Source organism: Chionomys nivalis, chromosome 1 (genome assembly GCF_950005125.1).
Source record: "Chionomys nivalis chromosome 1, mChiNiv1.1, whole genome shotgun sequence".
Classification (NCBI taxonomy): Eukaryota; Metazoa; Chordata; class Mammalia; order Rodentia; family Cricetidae; genus Chionomys; species Chionomys nivalis.
In genome coordinates this window covers 50,078,815-50,093,963 of record NC_080086.1, presented here as the reverse complement: position 1 = coordinate 50,093,963, position 15,149 = coordinate 50,078,815, and the positions used below count along the sequence as shown (strand labels likewise).

General features: G+C 42.6%; 2 protein-coding genes across 2 annotated transcripts in view; one reads left to right on the top strand and one right to left on the bottom strand.

Annotated features, from left to right (window-relative positions):
• Shq1 (SHQ1, H/ACA ribonucleoprotein assembly factor) overlaps nucleotides 1-15,149 on the bottom strand; it is a 121,404-nt gene that overhangs the window by 94,862 nt on the left and 11,393 nt on the right. Inside the window, exon 5 of the mRNA XM_057769482.1 lies at nucleotides 6,747-6,859. Within this exon, the coding sequence (XP_057625465.1) occupies nucleotides 6,747-6,859 (113 nt within the window). The remainder of the gene's footprint in view (nucleotides 1-6,746; nucleotides 6,860-15,149) is intronic.
• On the top strand, nucleotides 363-851 carry LOC130874320 (ATP synthase F(0) complex subunit C2, mitochondrial-like). Its single transcript, XM_057769498.1, has one exon. It carries the CDS (start codon nucleotides 415-417, stop codon nucleotides 832-834), a length of 420 nt encoding a protein of 139 aa, XP_057625481.1. The 5' UTR covers nucleotides 363-414; the 3' UTR covers nucleotides 835-851.

The following is a 15,149-nucleotide window of genomic DNA, read 5'->3' as shown; positions in this document are numbered from 1 at the left end:
AGTCGTTTCTGATGTCTTCCACAGAAGGCACGAGGAGGAGCCTCCTACCCTGAGGTCTCAGTGGAGCTGAATTGGATCTGAACACTGACTGCGCTGCAGTCTAGAACCAATGCTGGGTTCATGAGCAGCCCAGATCTGAGAGATGCTATGATAAAGGAAAGACCTTTCAGACCCAGCCACAAAAACACAAACAGATGAACAGGTAATTCAGGACGCATATTTCCACAGGCAACTAATGACTGCTGAGAAGGGGGAAATTAGTCTTTTCCGGGGATGAGCCCCCAAGTGGCTATCTAATATAAATGATCAGCCCTAAAATCACATACAGAGAGGCAACATTAAAAAGACTCACAGGGCTCTCTGTCTTCTCTACCCTGGGAGCAGCTCTCTTGCCTTGGCCCCTCACCCCTGAAAATGTATGCCTGTTCCAGGTTCATCTCCACCCGCTCCTTGGTCAGGAGCACCTCTCAGCTGCTGAGCCGTCCACTGTCTGCAGTGGAGCTGAACCCACAGACACGGAGAGATGAGGCCCTCAGCAGCTTGGCAGTCCCTCGTCCTTTGACCTCACTCGTCCCTAGCCGCAGCTTCCAAACCAGTGTCATTTCCAGGGACATCGACACAGCCGCCAAGTTCATTGGGGCTGGGGCTGCTGTTGGGGTGGCTGGCTCTGGGGCTGGGATTGGAACTGTTTTTGGGAGCCTCATCATTGGTTATGCCAGGAACCCTTCTCTGAAGCAACAGCTCTTCTCCTACGCCATTCTGGGCTTTGCCCTCTCAGAGGCCATGGGGCTCTTTTGCCTAATGGTGGCCTTTCTCATCCTCTTCGCCATGTGAAGCAGCTGTCTCCACTTCACCTCCCATAGTTCTTTTGTGTCCCGTCTGCCCTGTATGTTCCTTTTCCTGTACCTCCCCAGGAAGTCTTGGGAAAGTGATTGGCTCAGGGTTTGACAGAGAGAAGACAAATAAATACTGTATTAATAAAAAAAGACTCACAGGCTTTGGGCATGAGAGAAAGAGAATAATAATGAAAGAAAAAGAGGTCATAAATTTGAGAGAGTATGGAGAAAGGTATCAGGGCCATTAAGAGGGAAAGGACAAGGGAAAGGTTGGAGGAAGAAGGGGGGAAAATGGTACATTATTTTAGTTTAAAATTTAAAAATTATCAAGAAGAAAAAGGAAAGACTTTGTGCCATATTCTAAGCTCCATGTTAGGCACTAGGTTCCTCTCTCTGTTCACAAGATACAAACTGCCCTGGCCCTTGTACAATTTATAGTCCCACCAGAGACACAAGTATGGCAGAATGCTGTAACACAGCAGCAAAAAATCCTATAGCAAAACAAAACTAACACATTTAAGGGCCTTGGAGGAAATACTATTTCAATCAGCAGTTGAAAGACAATTAAGAATTCACATTAAAGGGGCTGGCAAGATGGCTCAGGGGTTAAGAGCACTGGCTGCTCTTCTAGAGAACCCGGGTTCAATTCCCAACATCCACATGGCACTTCACAACTGTCTGTAATTCCTGTTCCAGGGGATCCACTGACCTCACACAGACATACATGCAGGCAAAACACCAATGTACATAAAATACAGATGAATAAAATATTTTTAAAAAAAGATTTCATATTAAGAGAGTTAGGAGAGGAACTGGAGAGATAGCTCAGCAGTTAACAGCAGGCACTACCTTTGTAGAGGATCTGATTTTGGTTCTCAGACTCCTCACAAGGCAGCTCACAACCACCTGTCACTCTGGCTCCAAGGATTCACCTCCCTCTTCGGGCCTCTATAGGCACTGCATCCTGTGCACAACCCCACACTCAGATCACACATGGATGTATAATTTAAACTAGAAAATAAAATCTAAAAAAATAAGAGAGAGTAGCCTGAGCTCAAAAAACAGAAATACCTAGGAAACAAGGATCACATTGAAGAATTGCCAAGATAAGTTGAAAATAAGATACTGATAACAATAACCTTCCAGGCACGTCTGACCCATGGCCTACAGACTGGAAACACCTCAGAGTAGCTATCAATTAGATCTAACATAATAATGTAAATTTACTTTATATATACACATATACATGTAGATATGTATACACATACACACACAGATATATGTAATTCATTGCCTGTTTCTTGACTGTGAACTTTGTAGATGACAAGACACAAGATAAAAGGTTGGACACACATGAAGGCCATACTAGGAATACCCCTAAGGTCACTGAACACAGGGCATGCATCTTAGAGGGGCGATCCGAAGAAGTAGAAGCTGTGCCAGAACAGGATGGTGGCAGAGGAGAGGGAACAAAGCAGGTGCATCTGATATATAAGAAGAAGGTAGGGTCCTCAAGAAGCAGGGGCTGAGGAACTTTGAGAATCAAAGCAATGGCCAGGACTATGGCTCAGCAATACAGAGAACAACAGTGGTCTTCATGGAGACAGTGCCCCAGGAGGTTGAAAGATATGAGGAGAGGGTTAATAACTTCTACCTGAGACAGGTTAAGTTTGATGTATCCATCTAGGGCATATAAATATACAGCTGGACACACAAGTCTGATACTCAAGAGAGAGGCTAAGTCATAAGCATTGTGACCAAGGAAGAGGAAAGAATCATGCAGGAAGAACTAGTCCTGTGAGAGAGCGGGACTCAGAAACACCGAGGACACAAAGGAAAAGAGCTCACTTGAATGGGGACTCATGAGAGAAAAAGCAAACCACCTCTACCCCATCCTTCTGCCCTAGTAAGATCCTCCAAGATGATAAACTGGCTATTTTGAATAAAAATTCTCAGATACCATTCCAAGAGTCCAGACTGTGATGGGTTATTCTGTTTTCCATTCTTATACTGTACTGGAGATTGACTCTCATGTTTCATGCATGCTGGGAGGTGCTCTACCACTAGCTACAGCCTTGGCTTTGAACTCACATCATAGCTCAGGCAGGCCTTGAACTTGTGATCTCTACACCTTACACTTGCTTCTTCACAGTCCTCATTACTGTTCTAGCCTCCAGTGTACCTAGGATCGTGGGCCTGCACCACCAGGCCCAGTAAATGGTTTATCTTTATTTACACTGTCTATGAATTAAGGGTTGCATGAACATGATTTGTGACTGACTAACCGTCTACATTCCCCAATCAATTATTTTCACATTTGAAAATGTCACTGCACTCACCGAATGTCCTCCATACACACACAGCAACAGTAGACCAACGACCCGCCACGAGGGCTCCACTACTTAGTAAGAACCATGGGCATAAACACAGACATTCGGAACACAAAGTGGAAAAAAAAAAGTGTGCTGCCCAGGAGAGCACTGAGGAGGCATCCTCACCCAGGCGAAGGTGAAAGGTCTATGAAAGTAATGTCTGAACACAGCCTTGAAGGTCAGTTGTTCACAAAATGAGGCAGGAAGAGAAAGCTAGCAAGAGGCCTGCATGAGTGAAAGAAGCCCATGAGAAACAGCGAAATGCAAACACCAGCTGTTGCCTCCGTATAAAGCAAGGGCAAGAAGGGGCAAAGGTGAACTGACAGAGCAGGGCAGTGGAAACGCAAGTATCAGCTGCTGCCCGGAGATGAAGCATGAGCAAGGAGGGCAGGAGTGAACTGACGGAAGGAGCAGGGTCCAGCTCACAGAGAACACTTGATATCACACCAAGGAGAGAGAAGCGGCTGTCTAAGGCCAAAGAACACCAAGCACGAGTGGAGGCAGATTTCACTTGAGAGCATCAGCCTCACAGCTGACACATCTGAAGAAGTCCAGACAGATGGCTGTCAGACGTCAGGAGAAGGCTACTAGAAGCCATGTGAGAGGACCACAAGAAACGTGGAGTAGAGGAAATCACAGAAGATAAATGGCCACCCTTTCCAGCCTCCCAAATCGTAGCTGAAATCTACTTAATACATTAAAAAAAAAAACCAGACCAATGCATCAACTCTTTACAAAAAGTCCTAATAATGAAAATCTACCACAATTAAAAAAGCTTGATTATTTGATTTTTCATTATCTTACAGATGTTTAAAATGTTGATTAAATCCTTCTGTTCTCACCAAAGAAATAGGCAAGATATTATGAATTGGTTATCATTTTAATATTCCCAAGAATCAAAAACAAATGTAGGAAGAAAAACAATATCCTAAGGAAAAGAAATACAAACATTTGGCAGGAAGAAAAACAATATCCTAAGGAAAAGAAATACAAACATTTGGCTGTACGCAAAGGTGAAAGATTACTACGGAATACTTGAAGATACTGTCTACAGACTTTAGTATAAAAATAACACCTGAGCCAGCAAAAGGCTCACAGGTAAAAGCGCTTACCACCAAAGACTGATGACCCAAGTTTGATACTCATGGTGGAAGAAGAGAGGACCAAACTCTGAAAATGTCCTGACTTCCACACTTGATGACATAATACACACCTACACTCAACACAGACAAGAGATAAATAAATAAGTCTAAACTGATATCCAAAAGGAATAAATCATTTTTAAAAAAAAAAAAGACTCAGAAACAATGAGATTTATAGACCACCACGAACAGTACTTTCTCAGGCCGCAGAACACCCTAAAAGAATAACCAACCTGCAAGAGATCCTGATTTTACAACAGATTTCAAAATAGTTATAACCCAAAAGTAGCTAGATTTTACTTTGAATCTTAGTCCTGAGTCAGTGTGGCTTACTCTGTCCTGCTTAGAATAAAATCACACTCGTTTTCTTGAAGTCCTTTCAAAATCTGATATCATCCCTCCACTGAGAGCCACTCCTTAAGAAATGGAAAGAATATTCCATGAAAACTATTCCAGCAAATGAGTTTCTGGGCCAAGTGAGATGGTTGAGTGGGTCGGAGCATTTGCTAAGCCTGACAACCTGCGTTCAATCCCTGGGAACCCACATGGTGGGAGACTGGAGTCCTGCAAGTTGTTCTATGATGTCCACATGTGTTAGGACACACATACATACACCCTCCCCCCCCCCCCGCCATGTAGTTTAAATTGTTTTTAAAAAGCTTCTGAATAAAGTAGCACAGGAAATGGAGGAAAACAGGGCCTGCTTAGACTATCATGCTGCCAAATATAAATTTCAATATCCTAATCCTCTCAGGCCACAAACATACTCTTCCAGGCAGTTCTTCTAATTAAGCTCCCTCGCACTTGAAATTTCAGCCTTGGAAAGCTCATTCTGTTTTCATACTGGCTGAGAAATTTGCTGACAATGAAATTTCTACTTTAAATATTCAGCATGATTCTAAATGGGTTTCTTCAAATTACTCTTCAGTGGACCTTTAAAACCACCATTGAAGAGATAAAAGTAATTAGAAATGGCAGTCTAAATGGAGCCGTGTCTCTCAGATGTCCTCCACAGTATAACACAGCCCTCTCTCGGCTTCCCTTAGGGTGTTCAACAGTTCACCATTCATCACCACACGTCACTCATTCCATTTGCACATCACAAGACTCACTTCTGCTATTCCAATTAGTACCCCACTGGGTCACAGGAGAGAGAATGTTAATCACAAGAGCAATGGCAGTTAAAGTGGAATAGTGTACATAAAAGGGAAATACAGAGTGACAAAAGGAGCCTCTTGTCGAGTTTTACCCAACCCACTTAGTAGTAGTGTGACCTTGGACAAGTCCCTTCACCTCTCTTCTCCTTGTGAAAATGAAATGAAATACTCCTGGGGGGACTTGATAAGCTGAAAACATTGGACAAAAATATTGGGAAGCGGTGATAATAGTTATATGGGTAACATTTTTGAAATCACTGGCCCAGAGCCTGGAAAAAATAATAAGTGAGGGTTATGTCAATATATCAATTACACTCGTTCTCCACACACCCTAGAAGAGCCAGGTAATCAGAGGCCCAGTGAAATGCAAAGAAGTGCTGCTACCTTGGTCAGTAAAAGACAGCACATTTCTACTTTGGTAAGTTCTTTATGCAAATATAGTTCTGATTATGGCAAAGGTCACAACAGATGCAGGTGGAAAATACAGCAGAACTAAGACTGAGTTCTAATGATACTCTACCAAAAGTAACTATCTAGTCACTGTAGATAATGTTCTAGGAAGATCCCAGACTAGAAAGAAATATAGCACATGTAGACCTGGATTCTTATGGAAATCAAGACATATTCATTCACATATACAAATAACTATGACAAAAATTCTACCTGTAAGAAGTACAAGCAAACACTCTTATGAGTTTGATGTGTTGAAGTCTGGTAAGGAAACCACAAAAGAGTATTAAGAGTGCTCCCTTGCTAGTATAAACTAAGTAGTAAGTTTACAAAGGCCCCACAAATACAGGTTAGGTGAAACGTGAATTAGGGTTAGTGCCTTCACTAATTCCAGGATCTAAAGCACGTATGTCTGGGACACTGAGGGGCCGGGCAGATTCCTCACTTAGTAGTAGAGTGCTTGCCATGCAAACACAAGGACCTGAGTTCAGATCCCTAGCACTTTCCAGCACTATAGCCCAGTGCAGGGAAGACAGAGATGGGTGGATTCTTGGAGCTAACTGGCCAGGCCTGATGGGCCAGCCTAGCTGAATGGGTGAGCTCTGGATTCAGTGAGACCCTGTCTCTGGAGATAAAGCAGAATGACTGAAGAAGTCACCCACTGTCATGTTTGGCTTCCATGTGCACATGCACACATAACTACACAAACACATACATATACTCACAGATTCTGAAAAAAAAAATAAAGAGTTAAATACCTATTTAACTGCCACAGAAGTTAATACTCACAGATAATGATCCGGGTCAAATTTGGCCAGCTCAGCAGCTAGGCGTTTCTGCCTTCGTTCAGTCACAGGAGTGAAATCTGGATCCTTAATATCAATAACCTCGCTCAGTTCATCCTAAAATCAACAGAACAAGAAAGAGCACTATCTCCAATCTTTAGCATTTAAAAGTCAAATGAGGAGTTGGGGTGGAGAGATGGCTCAGGTTAAGAGCTCTTGCAGCTTTTCCAAAGGTCTCAGGTTCAATTCCTAGCACCCAGATCACAACTATCTGTAACTCCAGTTCCAGGGAATCTGGTACCCCCACACTGACACAGAGGCAAAACATCAATGCACATAAAAATAAATAAATAAGCCAGGCATGGAGGTGCATGCTTTAAATATTAGCAATTGGAGAGGCAGAGGCAGGGGTATCTCTATGAGTTTAAAGCCTGGTCTACAAAGAGAGTTATAGGACAACCAGGACTGTTACTGAGAAATCCTGTCTCACAATATATATTATATATAAAACCAAACTGGGAGAAGGGAGGAGGAACATCAAAGCATGGAAGAATCTGCCTGATTACTATCCCTAAAGTATGAAACAGCTTGTAATATTTAAATTCAGATCTAACAAACAGGTGTAGAGCATGCCTTTGCTCCCAGCACTTGGTAGGCAGAGTTGGGCAGATCTGAGTTCGAGGCCAGTCTATTATAATAGAAAGTCCCAAGCCAGCCAGAGCTACACAATGAGATCTTGTTGCAAAATACAAAAAGTAAAATCAAACAAACAAATAAAAAGCCATAAATGTTTGAATCTATTTATAGTGATATTTTATTAACATTTAACACAAAGGATGATGGCGCTTGCCACCAAGCCTGACCACCTGATCCCTAGAACCTACAAATAGAAGGGAAGAAAACTCCAAGAAGTTGTCATCATGACTCTACAGACATCCTGGGGCATACAACTTCCACCATGCTGTAGCAGGTGCATGTGTGTGTGCGCACACACACAAGCATATACGCACATATTTAGTTAGTTGAAAATTTTAAACCAAAGCGGGGTGGTGGTGGCGCACGCCTTTAATCCAAGCACTTGGGAGGCAGAGGCAAGCGGATCTCTGTGAGTTCGAGGCCAGCCTGGTCTACAAGAGCTAGTTCCAGGACAGGCTCCAAAGCTACAGAGAAACCCTGTCTCAGAAAAAAAAAAAAAAAAAAAAATTTAACCACGAAGCAGAAGTGAATACACTCTTACAAGCATGTAAGAACCACGAAGCAGAATTGAACACACTCTTACAAACATGTAAGAACCACGAAGCAGAAGTGAACACACTCTTACAAACATGTAAGAACCACGAAGCAGAACTGAACACACTCTTACAAACATGTAAGAACGTTTAATTCTCCTTCATTTCCCTTCTTAGCCCCAGAGATCTGAAAGTTCCCAAAGACAGGAGGGTGTGAGTATCCAACATCTACAGAGACTTGGCTTTCTTCCCACTGTCTAGCTCAAAGAAAGAAACCCTGTACTGTCTACTTTGTAAATATGCTTGCCATGCAGACCTGACCACCTGAGTTCAGTTCTTGGAAACCACATAGCAATAGATGAAGAAGATCAACTCCATGAAGCTGGCCTCTGACCTCCATTCCCACAGGCACAAATTAAAAAAAAAAAAAATTAAGGATTTTTATGAGTAATTCGGGTCTTTGATTTTCCACTTGAAAGTTTAAAAATCTAAGCCAAGATGTGCATATGTGAACATGCAGCATGTTTCCCAAGCAGAATTCTACAGAACAGACACACGTAGGAATTGTAAAGTGAAGAAACCTCACACAATCCAAAATACTCCCCAAATTGTGGCTTTCTTCTGTGTCTACTCGCACATCTATCACCTCCAGGTAAGCACAGAACTGGAAGGAACATACAGGATGCAAGCGGAACGCAACCAAGCGGTAACCCGGGAGAGCTGTGCATGTGAACTGTCCCAAAAGACTTGTAAATGGAAAGAACAGCAGTAAAGGGAATCACATACACAAAAAGAAAATAGAGACAAGTCAGTAGTCCGAGGATACTGAGCAAATCCCTTCACTTTTTTATGTCATCTAAAAAAAAGAAAAAAGAAAAAAGAAAGAAAGAAAGAAAGAAAGAAAGAAAGAAAGAAAGAAAGAAAGAAAGAAACAAAACAGTGATATAAGCATACTTTAAAGTTGATGGTCAGAATGCAAGATTACTAAAACTAGACTATGGGGAGACATCACAACCAGTCTCCCTACACAACCATAATTTCCAAACAAACAACAAAAAAAGAGTTCTGGGGCCAGAGAAATGGCTCAGTGGGTAATCTGACTGAGTTCAATCCCCCAGACCCTCATGGTGGAAGAACTGACCCAAAAACTGTCCTTCCTCTGACCTCCTCCTGAAAACCATGCATGTAAACAGGTACAAGCACACATACTCACACCAAATAAATAAATATCTATAAAGTCTAAAACTAAAATAAACTCTTCCTTTCTTACCACAAAGCATGTAGGTCTTAACCGAAGTAAATTCAAATATTAACGAAGGAATCCAGTGACCTTTCTGGAAGGTACTGGATCAACTAGAATATCTTAATACTTTCAAATACCAACATTTGAGGCAACAACCAGACTAATGGCTGTCCACAAACATAAAATTTACATTCCAAAGTTCCTTTGCAGTTTACTTCTTGCAGACTTGGAATGCATTTCCCTACAGAAATCCTATTATAAACAGTAGTTAAGAGTCTCAGGGCAGCCCTCAAGTTTATGCAATTCATAATAAATTGAAACAGAACAGTCATGATGCAATAAGCTCAACAAGCATGCAGCGAAGTTTCCATGGGAAAAACTTGCAATCTCTACAGCTGAATTCACCAGAACACTTTCTCCCCAGCAGCACAGCATCGGCTCTTCTTCCCTCCTTGGAGGCTAGGGCACATGTGGACAAAAACCTTGGGAGGGGAGGCAGGACAATGAATCCACAGCATGGCATCATCCCTCCCTCAGCTCATCACATGGCCTCATCTCCTCCCTCTGTGATTAGAGGGGCCCACATACAAAATCCATGTCGATAGCATCTTTAATCACAGCTGCCAAGTTCTTCTGCCATGTAATGTAAACCTTCACAGGACAAGTAATCACATGACATCGTTTTGCTCTTCTTGGGGAAAGGAATGGCATTTGGAGCCACATCTACTATTAATATTAAACAATATAATACAGGTCTAAACACACTCACTAATGTCAGATTCCCTGTTCTCTCTGTCTCCATTCCATGGATGTTCCCTGTTACTCACTGGCTTCTACTGAGAACACAAATCCTTCCTCCCCTTCAGTTTCCTTACTCGTTGGCAGTAATTAAAGTGAGTGTGTGGGAAGGGGAGAGGGGAGAACAACTAATTATTGCACCTGGACAGACTTAAGGTCACAAATGGGCTATAATCTGTGAGGGCCGACAGAAAACTCTGTGTTTCAGAAGGTAAACGGACTCTCAGAACCCAGATTCCTTGCTCTACATCACAAGCCCAGATTGCCTTTCAAACCAATGCCAGCTTTTTCCTCTGGCCAAGTGCACTAGAGGACATATACATCTGTCTCCACTCTGACCCTCTGCATCTACAGTGCCCTTGTCATCATAACTCCATGCATGTCCCATCCTCCAACGGGCCTCCTCTGGGCATCCTCATCAAAACGGTCCCCAGGCTCATATACCACCATTTTCTTCCACCTGCTACTATTGCCATTAGCCTATTTACTGTCTACATGATGACTTGATGGAGGAGTTACTTTCATTTAATAAAGAAACTGCCTTGGCCCATTTATAGGCCAGCCCTTAGGTGGGTGGAGTAAACAGACAGAATGCTGGGAGAAAGAAGCCGAGTCAGGGAGTCACCATGATTCTCCCACTCCAGACAGACGCAGGTTAAGATCTTTCCTGGTAAGCCAACTCGTGGTACTACACAGAATATTAGAAATGGGTTAGATCAATATGTAAGAGCTAGCCAATAAGAGGCTGGAACTAATGGGCCAGGCAGTGTTCAAAAGAATACAGTTTCCGTGTAATTATTTCGGGTAAAGCTAGCCGGGTGGCGGCGGGGAAGCAGCCCTGCCGCTCCTATTAACAACAGAGTGGCACCCAACGTGCTAATGAACTCCACGTAAAACCTGAGAGGGCTTAAAAAGGAGAGAGAGAGAATTTAAGACAGCTTTTTGCTGTTTGTTGGTTGCGTGCTGCAAAGAAATTGTCCTGACTCAGCAGCAGGAAAAAACTGGCTGTTTTAAAATGCCGGCTTTCTGCGCTGTGCCGCCATTGCAATCTCTGTCTGGCTCCTGCGGGAGACAGAGCTTTTGAATGGAGCATTTGGAGTAAAGTGCTACGATTTGTTTGATGGCAACTAGACTCACTGTGTGCCTAAAAGGAAGTCATTTTGTGCTGCGGCTCAGAGGCACAAGCAGCTCCATCATGCTACTGGTGCAATGTGCAAGGATCAGAGGCACGAGCGGCTCCGCCATGTTGGACTGGGCGGGGCAAGCAAGCAGTACCTGTTTTTGACCTAGGAATGTCACAGCTTAGATTCTTAAGCGCTTAGCGATTTAAAAGCACAAAACAAAGTGCTCCTGGATAGTAAAAAAATTACAGATTCACAATATAACTGATTCAGACACTATTGGATGAATGTACGTAGGCTTGAGAGAGAGAAAAAAATATATATAAAGAATAAAGTTAATGTTTTAAAAAAAGGATAAAGTCCTTAAAGAGACAGAGTACAGATAGTTATAGATTAAAAGAAATAAAGAAAAATAAGCCACGTAAAAATGGAAAATTCACAGAGAGTCTGGATTCTTTGTATTATTGTGTTTTCTTTGAAATTTTTGACTGTAAAGGAGCTAAGTGCAGAGAGACATTTCATTATATGGGCTGCCAAGCTAAACCAGAATGGATATAAGGGTATTATGATTTCAGAATATGGGTCTAAGGATATGATGCTTTGGAGAGGGTCTTCTTTTGTTTTCACAGAGGATGAGACTCTGTGGATTGCGGCTATACCAATATGGTATGATAGACCACGCCCTCCTGAAAGGTTGCTGTGAACACCTTCAGAAAATTACTTCACTCAACTGCCGACTGAGATGACCCTGGCACACAGGTTATACCATGAAATACCTAATTAACGACGCCCCCATTCAGCAGGAAGCAGTTTGGAGAGAAAAAACTGCGCCCATATTCCCAAATATTGTTTATAAATGTTCTTTTACATTTAAAGGGGGATATGATATAGATATGAATAATTTGCATTGGTATGGATTTTAAGGTCAATTTTGTTATATGTTTATGTATTTCTGATCTTGATTAAGGTATTGTGATTATGTAGTTCATTTAAAAATGTAATGTAAAATAGGAAATATAGGTTGTTAATGGATAATCATCAATAATAGTCAAGCTTGTAGTCATGTTAGTTAGATTTTCTAGATATATAGAGATATATTTCAATTAGATAGGCATTCTTCATATCTTTCAAAGACTACAGAACATGGCATTTAAAATGTTTTAATAACTTAGGGCTTTTCATGATAATGAGACACGTCTGCTCCTGGCAGCACCAATCTACTTCAAGAGGAAGATGGGCACCGAAGAGGCTCCTTAAGGAGTTTGATAGCCATTTGGGCAAGAAACTGCTCTTGCCTGGACTGATGCATAAACTGGACACAAAGAACCCGCAGAGAGAGGACTGCTGAACTTGCCTAAAGGTGAGATGGTCTTTCGGGGTTCCTGACTCATGAAAGAGTCTGCAAGACATTCTGCAGGACACAGCAAAAAGTGACTGAACTGTCTTTGGAATTTCCTGCTTGATGAAAATGTCTGCTGGATACTATGGGCCTGTAGGCTGAAGACAGATGCCCCAATGGTACAGAGAAACTTTGGATGACTGTCCAGGCAGCGTGATGTCTCTGTCATTTCTAGAGTTTGAAGTATTTTACTTCTTGTTTACTTAGGTAATATTATATCCTTCTGGAGTCTTTGATGGAGTTGAAGAATGGATAGATAGTTATAGTTTTCCTTAGTTATGATAAAATAGATATAAATAGTATAACTGTAAGTCTTGCTTGATAACTGTTTTGCTATATGTAATCTTACTATGTTAAAGTGAAAGCCTTTCTTTTTTGTTTAAACAGAAAAAGGGGAAATGATGGAGGAGTTACTTTCATTTAATAAAGAAACTGCCTTGGCCCATTTATAGGCCAGCCCTTAGGTGGGTGGAGTGAACAGACAGAATGCTGGGAGAAAGAAGCCGAGTCAGGGAGTCGCCATGATTCTCCCACTCCAGACAGACGCAGGTTAAGATCTTTCCTGGTAAGCCAGCTAATGGTGCTACACAGAATATTAGAAATGGGTTAGATCAATATGTAAGAGCTAGCCAATAAGAGGTTGGAAGTAATGGGCCAGGCAGTGATTAAAAGAATACAGTTTCCGTGTAATTATTTTGGGGCATAAGCCATGCGGGCGGCCGGGTGCCGGGGACGCAGCCCCGCCGCTCCTTATTACAACAATGACTGTCCATCTTCTCCATAGAATGTTTCATGGGGAGGGGTCTAGTCTACCTTCTTTTTCAGTGTGTAGTGGCTAATTTATGTTAGCTTAACACAAACTATAGTTTTGGGTTTTGATATCTCAAGACAAGGTTTCTCTGTGTAGCCTTGTCTATCCTGGAACTAACTCTGTAGACCACCCTGGTCTCGAATTCAGAGATATGTCTGCTTCTGCCAAGATTAAAGGCATGTACCACCACTGCCCAGCTATCATAAACTATAGTTATCAGAGAAATGGAGTCTCAGTTGAGAAAATGTCTCCAGAAGATCAGGCTGTAGAAAAGCCAGTAGGACATTTTCTTAGTTGCTGATAATGGAAGGCCCAGCTCTTATGGGTGGTGCCATCTCTGGGTTCTATAAGCAGGTTTAGAAGCCATGAGGAGCAAACTAGTAAGCAGCACTCCTCCACGGCCTCTGCATCAGTTCCTGCCTCCAGGTCTCTACCCTATTTGAGTTTCTGTCTCGGTTTCCTTCAGTGGAAGTGTAAGCCAAATAAACCCTTTCCTCCCCAACTTGCTTTTGGTGATGGTGTTTCATTACAGCAATCGTAACCCTAACTAGAACAGTGTGTTTGGCAGTCAGAAAGAAATCACTACTGAGTGCATAGTGCAGAGGCTGTGGACTGGTCTGGTTGCTGGAATAAAGATCCAGTAATGAGTATACATATAAAGTCCCCAACTTCATGGGATGAACTGGAAAAAAAGCAACTCTTTCCAGCCCCAGCTCTGCTCCCCGCTAGTCTACTGACTCAAGGCCACCACAGCAATGAGCAGAGAGATTACACCATGTGACTATTTCCAGCTGGGCCACCCCATCTGCACTGTTCTATGCACATACATATACCATGGCCTTGCTCAAACTGGACCCTAATAAGAAACTAAAATGGCCGGGCACAAAGTTAGGCATGGTTAGAGGCACAGCTTGGAGGTAGAGCACTTGCTTAGAATGCATGTGGTCCTGGATTCAATCCTTAGCACTACAAAAGAAAAGTCTGAGGCATCAATCAACTCAAGGAAAGGAAGAAAAGAGAATGAACTTCAGCAGAAAGAAAAGAATTCCTCTTTCTCTCATTTAGAATTGCTGTGGTCACTAGTCCCAAGTGATCTGAAGATGAACGCTGCCAGGAAAAGGTCACGGAGGATTTAAGCCAGGCTTGTATACACTTAAATCACAGATCAAACAGGACCCAATCTGGAAAGAAAATGCACTGTGTATGCATCTGGCCAGTGTGTCTCCTGGAGACAAAGACCTCAGGTCCCTGAAGTAGTCAAAGGAAAGCAAGGGCCAGAAGGCCTGGCATCCTGCAACAAGGCCGTCTCAGGAGACGGCTGACTGGGATGGCGCCCAGAGACTCCAGGGCTGCGGCTTCTGGCAGCCACCAGTGCCAACAGCTTGTTGTGCAGCCCTGACTCTGAGCAGCCAGGGCAGTTTTCCAAAGGCGCCCTGGTGGCTGGCAGAGATTTCAAAAAAGGCAAGAAATCGGGTGTGTGTATGTACATGGGAAGCAGGGGTGGGGAGAGAATTTGCTTCAGCAATAGTATTTTTATTATCAGATAAAACAGAGAAGCTGCGAACCTGTTTAAAGGAAGACAGGATTATTCTTCCTGTAAAGAGTTAAATTATTCACTGAAGACATTTTTTCTTTGGGTTACATTTTTTAACGAGAACACTGCTTTCATCATCAGAGAAAACAAAACTATTTTCTTTTTTTTTTTTTGGTTTTTCGAGACAGGGTTTCTCTGTGGTTTTGGAGCCTGTCCTGGAACTAGCTCTTGTAGACCAGGCTGGTCTCGAACTCACAGAGATCCGCCTGCCT

Excerpts from the sequence above, each read along its gene's own strand:
- LOC130874320 (XM_057769498.1), top strand. The coding sequence starts at position 415 with ATGTATGCCTGTTCCAGGTTCATCTCCACCCGCTCCTTGGTCAGGAGC.